At 41.6% G+C, this 14,375-nt stretch overlaps 1 protein-coding gene across 1 annotated transcript; it reads right to left on the reverse strand.

Moving 5' to 3' along the window:
* Positions 1-7,716: 7,716 nt before the first annotated feature.
* LOC124269536 (von Willebrand factor C domain-containing protein 2-like) lies at positions 7,717-10,096 on the reverse strand. Its single transcript, XM_046704567.1, has 2 exons — positions 9,784-10,096; positions 7,717-7,902 (listed from the first exon to the last, which is right to left on the reverse strand). Exons 1-2 carry the CDS (start codon positions 10,028-10,030, stop codon positions 7,775-7,777), a joined length of 375 nt encoding a protein of 124 aa, XP_046560523.1. The 5' UTR covers positions 10,031-10,096; the 3' UTR covers positions 7,717-7,774.
* Between the last annotated feature and the right edge of the window lie 4,279 nt (positions 10,097-14,375).

Here is a 14,375-nt window from a genome sequence, read left to right on the forward strand (position 1 = left end):
TTGCAATGCTCCAGATAGATAACAATTTGAAGTATTAAACAGGTGCTACTTACGGGATGATTTCGTAACAATACGAGACCACGATCCGTTCCACAAAACGAGCGTAGCTTTAAGAAGATCGTAACTCCCATACTTTAACATACGACAGTCGTAGCGCTACGATCGCTTTGAGTAATGGAGCCCGGGGCCTAGATTTTCGGGAGCCCGGGGCGTTAAGATAGTCGTAAGTTAATGTTAATGTATGGCACTTACAACTATCTTGGCGCTAAGACAGCTTCGAAAATCTAACCCCTGGTCTTCCCTTCACAAAGCGATCATAGCACTACGACTGTCGTAAGTCTATGTTAAGGTAAGGGAGTTACGATGACCTTAGTGCTGAGATCGCTTTGTGCAACCCGATGGTCTCGACTTCTGAAAGCGATTATAGCGCTACGACTATCGTAGATCTGTGTTAAGCCATGGGACTTACGACCGTCGTAGTGTTACGACTATCGTAGATCTGTGTTAAGCCAGGGGACTTACGACTGTGTTTTGAAACGGGTCTCTGGTAATTAATTGGACAAATATACTGTTATAAAATATAATATACTGCCTTGTATATAATAGTATAAACTACCCTGTTGCATGACCTGAAAGAAATTACTTTTATTTTATGCAATTTTATGTAATGCACAATTACTTTTTTCGTTAGTATATGTCCAAGTTTAGAACCCAATGTCAGCTTTTACCTCCATCATTATGTGTAATTCATGGTTTACCAGTTTTCGAGCATACTACATTATTTCTCTTGACATTCGGGGTGCGGGGGAGGGTGTGGGGGTTGCGGTATGTTATATTTACTATTGGGCTGTATTTACACTGTAAGTTATATAAGGTACCGCGCGTTACACTCACTCACGCTATCAATCACAAGGTACGACACTGGGCCTTTCCAGCACAGCCTAACTGCGAATATTACGGAAAGTTGCTATAGACACGCCATATAAGTCATCTCACATTACATCTCACGATACAAGAAGACCAGCAGTTTTGTGAAGATCACTGTTCACCCTCGATACTCAGCCTCGACCTACTTTGGAAACTGACCACTTTCGCAACGAGGCGAATATTGACATCCCCGTCTTTATTGCTATAACCATTGCTTCTGTATTTTACTACCTTTCAATTTGTTCTTGCACCCCATGTTGCATTTGCCCCTTAAAGGGTTAGTATTGATTAGTTAATTTTAAATACAGTTAATTATACGACATTTCTTTGTTGTTTGTAAATCCGTCTAGGGGCCTTGCAGGTAGCAAAAGTACTGTAAGTCCCCATGGTCCCAAGCATTGTGATCAGCCGTCAGTTGCTGGTGATCCATACCCCATTTTATATTGTACTCTTGTCAATGGCGATATATTTTTATGATACCATACTAGTTTTACATTAAGAGATGTGATACTCTAGTAGTTTCTGTCCGCCGATGACAGGTATTTACGTTTTGAATTTATTGATTTTAATAGTGACATTAATTAAATTTTCTCCGACACAATATGACTGAAATATTAACTCACTCATGTTGCTGTTTGTTGGTTTCACAACGAATTCTTTGACAGGCTGATTTCCACTCTCCTACCCAGAGTTCCATGCGGCAAGCCAGCATAGTACCTCTGCCACAGGCCAGAAAATGTGACGATTTGTCACATCTTGCAATGTCCATTCAATATAATGTACAGATTTCTTTTACTCTTTTATTTTTGACGAGTCTACACATCTAAATAAACATCTTTAATAGAATGGTTTAGTTTCACTGAGAAAATATCCAAAAACATGTAACACTATTTCGATTTGCGTAGTGATCGTTTGTTTACATAGGTTGTACGGCTCCAGGTGCTGTCATCGAAGCTGATGGAGAACAAACGATGCAGCCAGTTTGATATCTACATATGTACTGTCATAGACCTTACTGTCGCAGTTGTGGAAGAATATATATGTAACAATGTAAAACAGTATGAAGAGAGCGCCGAAAAGCTTTCGTGACTCCAGTCTCTTCTTATTATGAATATGCGCGTTTGATTACAAAAAAGAGAAAAGTCCGGTCACGTGATATGCAAATTAGCCTGTGGCAGTGATGTTATGTTACGTCATCGCTGTGCCGGAGTGTGGCTGATGTCCAGTTCTCTTATTTCATCAACTTGGGAATTAACACGTGACAAACCCGACAATTACGGGAAATAGTACACATCGACATCATATTTTACTTTAATCAGTGCGTGTTGTACGTTAGATGTGGGTGTTGTTACAGACAGCTCGGTAGGCGGGGCCGTACTGCTGGGGGACGAACTCGCACCGACAGGTCACACCCCCGTCCGTGTACACCTCCCCCTCTTTGAGCACCTTGTCGCCATGTTGACAGTTTAGACCTGGAACAAGCATCATTCTCTCTGTTAATGGACGTATATTTCTTCAACCTGAGATTTTGAGAACAGGACTGACTTTGCTTCACACCCGCATTTTATGGACGTTAGGTGCAAACATCACAATCACATGACTCTCATGCTGATGTCTCTTCATTGGTTGCTGAACCCGTGAAGGTCCGGGTTAGAATGTGTCTTCAGCAACCCATGCTTGTCGTGAGAGGCGACTAACGGGATCGGGTGGTTAGGCTCGCTGACTTGTTGACACACGTCATCGGTTCCCAATTGCGCAGCTCGATGCTCATGCTGTTAATCACTGGATTGTCTGGTCCAGACTCGATTATATACAGACCACCGCCATATAGCTGGAATATGGCTGAGTGCGGCGTAAAACTAAACTCACTCACTCACTTCATTGGTTGCCTATTGAAACTCGCATTGACTATATTAAGATCCTTACACTTGCTTATCAGTCCATTCGGTATTACACCTCTGTATCTTCAAGAACTCCTCTCTCCTTACATGCCAACAAGAACTCTGCGTTCATCCTCGTCTAATCTGCTCTGTGTACCAAAATGGAACCTCAAATCATTTGGATACAATTAAGTCTTACCGGAACATGGCATTGGTCGAATTGAATTCTTTCCCTGATGAACGTAAGCTGTCTACAACCCTTGAAAACTTTGAGTGTCATCTCAAAACCTTTCTCTACAAAAAGATCTATATCAATGGACTTCGTTAATTCATTGTTAGCGCTATAAGCATACCTGGTATGGAGTTTGGCGCTATATAAATGGACACATTATTATTAATCTGCAGAGTTGTGCTCAGAAGACGTACCAGTATGATTGTGGGCTGGAAACTGGATTTGCATACCACCCACATGAAGCAGAACTCAATGTTCATTTGCGCTTGCTTGCTTGCCTGTTTACTATGTCATAGAGTAAACCATTACAATAATGTTTCTGAAAAGCTTCATATATTCAAGCGACATATTTGTTTCAATATATGTCCAAAGTACACCGAAATTCTATCCCCTTTGTCTATTAATGTACTCAGCAAACATTCGGTGTATCCCCTCTTATCATAAAACCCCCTCCGGGCAAGACCCTTAATTCTCAATGCTATCAGTACATGCCAATCAACACCTTTCTATGTCGGCGGATCTTGAGTATGTACATGTGCATAGGTCAGTGACCTTGCAGAACGTGGCGTAATGTCCCTATGTATAAAACCTGACTGACATGGTCACTCAGGGAGACCAATCAGGCAGACCAGTCAGGGGGACGAGACGGAACCAGATCATCGACAAAAGCGGACAGATTGTGCGGCAAGTCGGGGCGTCCGCCAAGGCCGTCGCCTCACCAACGACTACGTCGACGATGAAGAATCACCGTCCGACTTCTGAATGTGTGTAAGTGACAGAGCAGGTCTCCAGATCGGGAACATTGGCCACTCGGTCCCGATGTGCGTTCTGTCACGTGATTTCCATCTTATGTACCATTTCTACCATTATTCCCAACCATAATAAATATGGCTGCTGCTGTCTTCAACTCTACCGCTGACTTTTTTCTTCCGTCTATTGTCCACCATCCTGAACTACCATCCGAGAGAACCCCAACGAACGCCCTTTGACAACTATACTAGACACATAAAGAAACTGTGCATTGTCAAAATATTATCCCAGTTGATAAGTACGATAACAATGTCAAAGGTACATATAAACTTTAATGGAGGGATCATGAGACCATAACAAGTCGGGTCAATTAAAAAGTCAATCACAATGACGTCACGAGTCCACAAGCGGGACAGGGGTCAAACGACCATGTCACAAGCTCAATAACGGGTATGTCCACCATCGGCATTGAGAACAGCAGTGCATCGACGACGTATAGAGCCTATCAAACGTGCAAAAGGAAGGCTTGTGGGATGTCACGCCAGATTCTCTCAAGTTTCTGTTGCAAGGTCAGGACGTTATCTGGGGATGAGGAAGACGGCGTAGGCGATCGATCCATCTCGTCTAAACATGCTCTATCGGGGAGAGATCCGGTGAATTTGCAGGCCAAGGCAGTAAGTCAACGTTGTGGTGTTGCAAAATCCATAGCAACCCTTGCCGTATGAGGGCGGGCATTGTCCTGTTGGAATGTTAACCCAGGGCCATGACGTTGCAGAAAGAATTGCCACAGGTCGAAGAATCTGATCCTGTAGCCCACACCAGTTAAGTTGCCCTGAACAATCACCAAAGGAGTTCTTTGGCGTGCTGTTATTCCACCCCAAATCATCACGGAACCACCAAAGCGATTCTCTCCAAGACACACAGCCTGTGCATAACGTTCTCCCACGCGTCTATAGGCACGTTCACGTCCATCACTATGGGAAATGTTAAGCCTGGACTCATCTGTAAAACAACATTTCTCCACCAAAACAAGGGTCTGCGGACATGATTTCGGCACCACATTCGGCGAGCTTGTCGATGACGTTGTGTCAGGATAGGCCGTATGGCGAGACGTCGTGGTCTGATCCCATGATGACGTAAACGTTGTCGAACTGTGTTGGGGTGGATACGGCGAAGTCCTGGGATGGTTCGGGCAGTCATCACTGCAGTCTGAAACCTGTGGCGAAGATGGGTCACCCTTATCCATCTGTCCTGTCTTGGCGTTGTTACGTAGACGTCAGAACGTGGCCGATCGATGACGTCATTTGTGTTCTGGTAGCGTCTCACCAGTGCAGAAATGGTGTTCCGGTGGCAGTGGAAATGTGTAGCCACTTGTCGTTGAGACATTCCCCCACGGACCATCCCAATGACCTCATGACATTGTGCAGACGTGAGCCTTGGCATGCTATGCGTTTCGATAGCCGTTTAATATTTTGAACGATCGCAAGGGCAGGGGTTGAGCTTTCCAAAGTGACAGTATTGTGTGGCATTCATTTGCTCTGTTTCTCTTTCCCGGAATGCACGTGCAACAACGTATTACACGTCTCAAGGACGAACCCACTGACGTCACGGAACGTGGCATGTGCATGCATGTTGGATACATGTCACTAATCTCTGAGTTTAAATCTTATGTGTCTACACAGGTTTGATAAATTTAGATTTTAAATTTTTGTATGCACAGTTTCTTTATGTGCCTAGCATATTTAACGTCGCTCTCAGCAATAGTTCAGCTTTATTTCAGTTGTCTGTAAATAGGCGAGATAAACTAAAGAAACCAAGTCTGCAAGCTCGACTGTATACTCGCCTTTTACAGGTTTAACAGTTTGCTGGGTACCTACTTTCATACCTTGATTCACCGCGGGCTGCACCAGTTATATAAGCCAAGGCAAAATAGGAAATGGATATTCGGCAACGTCCAGTCACTTTTAGATATATGACATTTTACATAACACATTCCTTTTATCCCGAGTCACGACGTTTCAGGGCTATTCTTGAGGTAGGTAGGTAGGTAGGTAGGTGTGTGTGTGTGTGTGTGTGTGTGTGTGTGTGCGTGCGCTCGCGCGTGCGTGCATGAGTAAAGCATGACACGCATACACAACACAAGGTGGACAGATGTACAAAGGTAACAGTATTATGCCAAATCCTCGGTTTCCTGCATGTACGTAAGGTCACGTAGTGGAAGTTTGAAACGGTTGGGTAGACCAGTGGTTAAATGAGTGAGTGAGTGAGTTTAGTTTTACGCCGCACTCAGCAATATTCCAGCTATATGGCGGCGGTCTGTAAATAATCGAGTCTGGACCAGACAATCCACTGATCAACAGCATGAGCATCGATCTGCGCAATTGGGAACCGATGACATGTGTCAACCAAGTCAGCGAGCCTGACCACCCGATCCCGTTAGTCGCCTTTTACGACAATCATAGTCGCCTTTTATGACAAGAATGGGTTGCTGAAGACCTATTCTACCCCGGATCTTCACGGGTCCCCAGTGGTTAAAGCGTTCGCTCATCAAGCCGTAGACGTTTAATGTGTGAAGAAGACCCTTTCCTGTGTCCCCCGCCCTGGTATTGCTGTAACACTGTTATAGGCGGCGTGACCATACTCACTCACTCACTACTGGCAGTTCGGCAAGGAGAGTAACATAATTCAAGACAACATTCACGCACTTGTTCTACTCACTAATCAATTCACTCTGTTAAAAAAGCAAAACGTACCATTTAGGCACTCGAGACAGCACGTGGATGAGAGATGGGTTGGGTTGACACAATGTGTCGGAGCACAGTCGATGTAAATACAGTTGACTGAGGGGCCGTAGCTCTCTTCCGCGCACACACAAGGCTGGCACTCGTTCTTCAGGAACGTCTCCCCGATGGCGAAAAACTTGTTGCCGTATTCGCAGCTATTGCGTGTGTGTGTCAATGGAGACCCAAGGCAGGTTGCGATAATTTGCCTTAATGGCTATCTGATCGTCCTAGTCTGTATTATGCTCTTAAAGCATACCTTATGTTTGGAGGAACCATGGCATTATGAGCCTGACTGCATGAGACAGTAGGTGCCACTTGTTACTGTTTGTGTTGAAAAACAGGTGCAACCTGTCTCCGTGTTGAATAACAGGTGCAACCTCTCACTGTACGTTTTACATGGCAGGTGCAACATCTTACTGTATGTGTTAAATAGCAGGTGCAACCTCTTACTGTATGTGTTAAGTAGCAGGTGCAAGCTGTCACTGCATGTGTTAAATAGCAGATGCAACCTTCTACTGTAAGTGTTAAATAGCAGGTGCAACCTGTTACTGTATGTGTTAAATAACAGGTGCAACCTGTTACTGTATGTGTTAATTAGCAGGTGCAATCTGTTACTGTTTGTGTTAATTAGCAGGTGCAACCGCTACTGTATGTGTTAAATAGCAGGTGCAAGCTGTCACTGCATGTGTTAAATAGCAGATGCAACCTGCTAGTGTATATGTTATATAACAGGTGCAACCTGTTACTGTATGTGTTAAATAGCAGTTTCAACCTGTTATCGTATGTGTTAAATATGTGTTAAATATGTACAACCTGTTATCGTATGTGTTAAATATGTACAACCTGTTATCGTATGTGTTAAATATGTACAACCTGTTATCGTATGTGTTAAATAGCAGGTGCAACCTGTTACTGTAGATGCTGAAGTAGCAGGAGGTGCACCCTCTCACTACACCCCGCGACTGTGGGGGTTGAAATATTATGTCCCCGTACCCCGTGTAACTGAACATGTTAAAGCAGGAGGTACACCCTCACTACAGTCTGTGACTACATATGCGGAAATAGCAGGTAAAGGTGCCTGTTGTGACGACAGACGTTCAGTTGATTCTGTCCTGCCAAAATGTATAGGGAAAATGAAATAGTATCACATATCTCTGCTGCATTTATTTTTAACATCAGATATAATACACGTTATTCTGATGCTACACGCAAATGGCATCCAACGATGTTGGTGGGTACGTTTTGACATCCGGACATTTGCAGGTCTGCCCACCAATCACGGTCTCTTTCCCGGCAGGAATAACCTGGTTACCATGACGGCAGTTGGGGCCTGTTAAAAAACACATAAGTTCTTGTTAGGTGTCTGCAACATGTATTTTTTAACAAAGCAAAGATTCTATAAATAGCAACATCCAAGAGAGATATATTATCAGGGTAATTTAATTCTTTAACATGATATTTTAATTCATGTTGTCAATTACCGCATGTCCCACCCGGGATGATGTAAACCCAACTAGGATCCATGCAGGTAGCTAATGTACTATAAGTCCCCATGGTCCTAGTATGGTGATCTACCTTCAGTTGTTGGCGATTTATTGCCAATTTTTATACTGTATTGTCCTAATTTAAAATCCAATTTTAGAGAGAGGTGCTAGTTTTATTTCTTGATATTGTGATATTCAAGTTTGTTTTACTGTGCTTCGTTGACAGGATTTATAATTTACATGTATTTATGGTGAATTTAAAGCTGGTTTTAGTCATATGGCTGAAATATTGCCGATGTGACTGTAATTCTTAACTCAATCACTCCAACCCGGGAAAGACATATTCATCTGTATTTATCAATGTAATCCTTAAATAGTCAAGATTATTTGTTACTCACAAACACAAGATACACATTAAAGAGCTGTTCGCTTGAAAAACTACAACAGCGGTAAGTATGCTTTAGAAAACGAAAATATGAACGTGATGTACTTGCTCTAAGGGAGATCACTCTCATCAGAAAATCGGACTTTAGGAAGAGGGTCGAGTGGCCACCTTGTGAAAGACTTATGCTTTGGCTTAGTATCATACAATTCCAAAACTAGTCTTCAGTTGCGGCAGATTTATTATGTGTACTAAATACATGTCACAACCAAACACGTTATAGTGATGCATTTTGTATAAAATTAATAACTTTGCCCAAAGTGAAGTATTGTTTTTGTGAACCCTTTGTTTTGGAACATGACCTCTGCTAATCAGTCACAAACTTTAAAAAACAACACCGTCACATGTAACTTCCATAACAAATGAGGTGGTGTAGTAGCCCAGTGGTTAAAGTGTTCGCTCGTCACGCCGAAGACCCGGGTTCGAGTCCCACATGGATACAATATGTGAAATCCATTTCTGGTGTCCCTCGTCGTGATATTGTTGGACTATTTTAGTGGCGTAAAACAAACATAACAAATGTAATGTGTTGGTAATAACAGTTTCTGTGGTTATGACAGGACAGTCATCTTTTCAATGTTAAATGAATATATTAGAACAAAAACTGTAATTCGGTATACAAATTTAAAGACATATTTGTATAGTTTCCCAAAACATAATTTCTCATTGTTTCAGGATTGTGCATTGGAAAGTACAATCGAAGTTTTGCAATCAAAGGGGTCGTTTTTTCTGCATTTTCACCCACACAGAATATAAGTTTCATTGCTTGAACATTTCACATCTACAGTTTGGGCGATTTCTTTTTATTATTTAGTGGGAATGCACTCAACGTTCTACAGCTAAAACCGCGGTCTGTATTTAATCTGACCCGATAAGGTCCGGGTAATAATTGGTCTTCAGTAACCCATGCTTGTCGTAAGCGGAAACAAACGGGATCGGATGGTCACACTCGCTGACTTGGTTGGCACATGTCATCGTATCCCAGTTGCGTAGAACGATGTTCATGCTGTTGATCACTGGATTGTCTGGTTCAGAACTGATTATTTACAGAACGCCGCCATATAGCTGGAATATTGCTGAGTGCGGCGTTAAACAACAAACCATCCAACTGTATTTAATCTAGTCTGGATTAAACCAGACGATCCGATGATTGAAATCATGATCGTCAATCCTCGATTTGGATTCGATGCCTTGCATCACCCAAGATAGCAGGCCCGACCACCCGATCGCGTTAGTCGCTTCAAGCATACCATATGTTAACAAAACAATATTAAAACCAACTCACCATTTGGACAGACAGTACAACACTCTCCGGATTCCCGGAAAGCGTCCACGCATGCGCTGTTCTGACACATAATAGCGACGCAGGAGATGCCGAGATTGACGTCACACACGCAGGGTTCACATTCGTTCTTCATGAAATGTTGCCCTACGTGGAAGAACTGAATGCCGTACTGACAACTCTGTACGGGTGACCCTTCAGTTCGGAAAACATTCAGAAGAAGGCCAAACAAGACGGCACCGAGCCACATGTTTACAGTGCAATCAAGCTGTGTGTTGCCTGTGTACAAGATTGTACTTCACTGATAAGAATCAACAAGCACTTCGTAATACTGTTACTTGTAAGTTGTTATATCAGAGTAAAGGTCAGATTGTTGTACTGTTCCACTTTCGATAAGAATATTTTTATCTTTTCGTGATACACGTCGAGTGTACATACATACCTAGGCGAAAGAGATATGATTATAAAAGCGTTGAGTAATGTATTACGTGTGAATAAAAGCTTAAGATAATCCCCAAAATCAGTTCCCATATATGGAATCCATCTCTAAGTCTAAATCCAGTTAGTCATAGATATATTAACGACGGGGACTGCAATGGATAAATAAGGCAAATCTTTGACAAAGAATATTGAACTATTAAACCCGTCAAGGTCCGTTTTAAACACAACTTTATCCCAAGTTTCCTGAGGGTTAAGGTACTTGGAGAGAGGGGGCGTGACGTTTTAGAAACAGAGAATAGCTATAGCCGAGCTCTCATCAAGAACCCTTCTGTGCTCATACTGGATGAGGCAACGAGTGCTCTTGATGCTGAATCTGAGAGAGTTGTGCAGGAAGCTTTGGATTAAGTCATTAAAGGCCGAACATTGGTGATTGCTCCTCATAGGCTCCAGCACAATAAGAGATGCTGATGTCATAGCAGTTGTTTCATATGGAAAGATAGTTGAGATGGGCTCACACAGCAAGCTGAAAGAGACGAAAGGACTCTACTGGGGCTGATCAGGCGGCAGGAGATGGAAGAAGAGTTAGAACATCGACAACAGACCGGATAATCAAAGATAGTCATAAGTGCCATACATTAACATTAACTTACGACGATCTTAGCGCTAAGAGAGCTTCGAAAATCTAGGCCCAGGTCTCCAGTAACCCATGCTTGTCGTAAGAGGCGACTAATATAACGGGATCGGGTGGTCAGGCTCGCTGACTTGGTTGACACATGTCATCGGTTCCCAATTGCATAGATCGTTATTCATGCTGTCAATCACTGGATTGTCTGGTCCAGACTGGATTATTTACAGACCACTGTCATATAACTGAGTGTGTTTATTGTTTAGCGCTGTTCTCGTCGATATTCTAGCTTAATGACAGAGTTCCATAAATAATCGAATCAGCTCAATAATGGAACCAGACATGATCGATGTTCATGGTGTTGATCTCTGGATTGTCTCGATTATTTACTGACCACAGCCATACAGCTTGAATATTGATGAGTGCAGCGTTATATAATTAACAAACAAATAAACAAAACAAACACTAACATTATTTTGCAAACGAAACAGGATTCAATCAATAATAAACTAATAGGCAAAAGAAACGATACCAAGTATGCATGTTGCCCGTACACGTGTTATTAAAATTCACTTTCCTTTTTCACAATGGTGGGTTGTCGTTTTGTAATATCAATGATTTCGACCTGGTATCGTTTCTTTTACCCGTTAGTTTATATAGAAAAATCTTTCCGCGGGTAAAAATGTTGAGTAATATCAAGACGCGCAGCTCATTTAATATTCTTCAAAAACTTCTAGTAACCTCATTCCAGCATTCTCTTATAGCAAAATGCGGTTTTATTTACGGCCTCAAATATGTTTATATATTTTATGTCGATTGACATGACATTGTCATGTGACACGATTATATCTCAGGTCATATGAACGCACAAATGGCACTTATATCAATCTCAGTCATCGCATACACTTTCAGAAATACCAATATACTTTCATCGCGGGGGTATTTAAATGTTTTAAGGGATATTGTTAAAAGCGGCATCCGGTGATCTTCCGTTTCTAAGGTGGAAAAAAATTATCAGCTTAATTACGCCCTTTGAAATATCAAAACCTTCACAGGTCAAGGGTAACCAATCATGTTAGATGTATATATATTGCCTTATATTTTATTACGGCGGTTCTCACAGATGGTAGCCCAGTATCTAGTCACTTTTAGTGAGTCCAGCAAATCGATTCGTAGTATGTATCACACTCCCTGAACCACATTCTTGCCCCTTCCGCCCAGCCATTTCTGCACAATGCTAAAGCCCTAAATGAAGCAAGTCTGGAATTTTTTAGGGCTGAATGTCCCAACTCACTGGGGCTCCTTTTCAATTAAAATGGGTTTATTTGTTACAATCAAAATTATATATATTCAGAGACTAAGCGTTAGTCTAGTCGATTCACAACAGCTGGCGAGTACGTGAAGACTCAAATCTTGAAGAGTTGTTTCCCTTTAAATCCCATATTCTGGAATGTTACAGCATGATTCATATCTACATATTCCGGTAGTAAATTCACCTCGTAACGGGATGATGCAAAGCAAAACGGCAAAGGTCTATGTATATATTTCAGTGACTCGAACGTGCAATGATCACACTGCTTTTAAGAACATCTTGTTTGATCGAATTACGCCGACAAGAGATATTGCACGTCCGTTTCCTTAGGTTCTTAAAAAGTATGTTTAAAACATGACATTTTTTTATAAATTTTGTTTTAATTTATGATTAAGATTAAATGCTCCACCGGGTTTGTTTTTTGTTTTGGTTTGGTTTTTTTGTTTGTTTGTTTTTTTTTTTTTGCTTGTTTTTGTTATTGTTTTGTTTTTTGGGGGGAGGGGGGAACACTCGAGGATACATGTTCATCTAACCGGTCACTGTCAGACTGACCCTCGTCAATCATGAACTGAATTAATCTATCTTGCCGAGTGTTGTAAACAAGCATTCAGTTCATGATTGTGTAGCTGCATGTTTATATGCCTCGAATGCAGATACATTTTAAAATCTACCTTACAAATTTCATTATTTTTCGATGTCTTCTCTCTCTCTCTCTCTCTCTCTCTCTCTCTCTCTCTCTCTCTCTCTCTCTCTCTCTCTCTCTCTCTCTCTCTCTCTCTCTCTCATGTCATATGAGCATAATTTGATAGCGACTGTGACAAATATGATATTACTTTTCATGTATGATAACTTTTAGCGCTTAAGAATTAAGCAGAAGCGCCTCATAAATATCCGATACAGGTAGTACTTAACACATTGAAGCGTCTCTACAATGCCTTGATCACGTGAATTCGTAACGTGCATTCCTGTGTACAGTTCATTACAGTGTTAACTTGCTTACTACGCCATATTTGTATATATCGGTAGTTTTCCATGATGACTAAATAACAAGGACTCGGCGTAAACATTCAGTTGAACACGGTTTCATTTACTAGATCAATTCCAACATTTCTATATATTGTCCGTCCTTTTTTTCCCGTCCGTCTTTTGTCAAAAACCCGGAAGACGTGTCGGGCAGGCGCAGTGGCTTCTGCTTGGTTTTAGCAGACATCTCAGTCCGAATAATCACGAAGTTGGCCAATAACTGCCATATTTATGTCTTTACTCGCGTAGAAGCGAGATGTTTAAAAATTTGAAGAATAAGATTGAGCAAACGGTAGCTCAGTTGCCTCTGAGGAATGCCGTGACGGGAACGTTAAAGGTAAATAACGCAAGAACACACACAGGAACTGGGGTTGGCCAAGCCGGCCTGGCAATAAGAAGGCGGAAGTGTCAGCTGTTGCTGTGGCTTGTTAAATGGGATATAATATATTTGAGTGATACCCTGATAATGTTACATTATGATATGTAGTGATGCATGTCCCTGACACATTTGAAGCAATAACGATGTTTCAGTCGTATCAAAACAAGAATATTACCTGCATCCGGCCATGTTGATATTCATGTTCCGATCTGCCATCACCATGATAATCGCTTCTATATAGAAGTACCACCATAGTCACATGCTTTCTGTAGTTTTAATTATATGGGGAATATATATTTCGACTTTTCTATGCATTGTCATATATAGTTAATAAAGGTACGAATGAGATATTTTGTCCCATTTTTATATTGTATAAAATTAAATATGTTGTTGCATTGATGTGGAATGAAAACTAAACTTCTTAAGCCATATTTGTTACTCAATATACAGATGAGACATGTCTCAACGAAAGGCTCAACTTGGCTCTAAAATTTATCAATTGCACCAGCAGCCTGTTGATTTTCTGAGCCATGCATCACTTCATGCTTTTAGTCAAACATTAAGCCAACGTGTCGAGATATAAGCTAACTGTTCTGTGTGTTATCTCTCGCCATGGAATAAGATTATACAGGATTGAGTCAAATGTGCATATATGTTATCACAGTTGAGTTAGGAACCAGGGTGCGTTTGCACAAAACAACCTCAGAGCTACAACTGTCGTAAGTCTATGTTAAAGTATGGGAGTTAGGGTCACCTTAACACTAAGATTGCTATGTACAATGGCACTCTGACATTATGAAATTATCTCAGTTCAT

The sequence above is a fragment of the Haliotis rubra genome, unplaced genomic scaffold (assembly GCF_003918875.1).
Source record: "Haliotis rubra isolate DU_JTF1 unplaced genomic scaffold, ASM391887v1 Scf1452, whole genome shotgun sequence".
Taxonomy (NCBI): Eukaryota; Metazoa; Mollusca; class Gastropoda; order Lepetellida; family Haliotidae; genus Haliotis; species Haliotis rubra.

Bases quoted from the DNA above. Each gene is read 5' to 3' on its own strand.
- LOC124269536 (XM_046704567.1), bottom strand. From the start codon at position 10,030: ATGTGGCTCGGTGCCGTCTTGTTTGGCCTTCTTCTGAATGTTTTCCGA. The intron at 7,903-9,783 runs GTGAGTTGGTTT...GTTTTTTAACAG, and splicing joins TTGTACTGTCTGTCCAAATG to GCCCCAACTGCCGTCATGGT.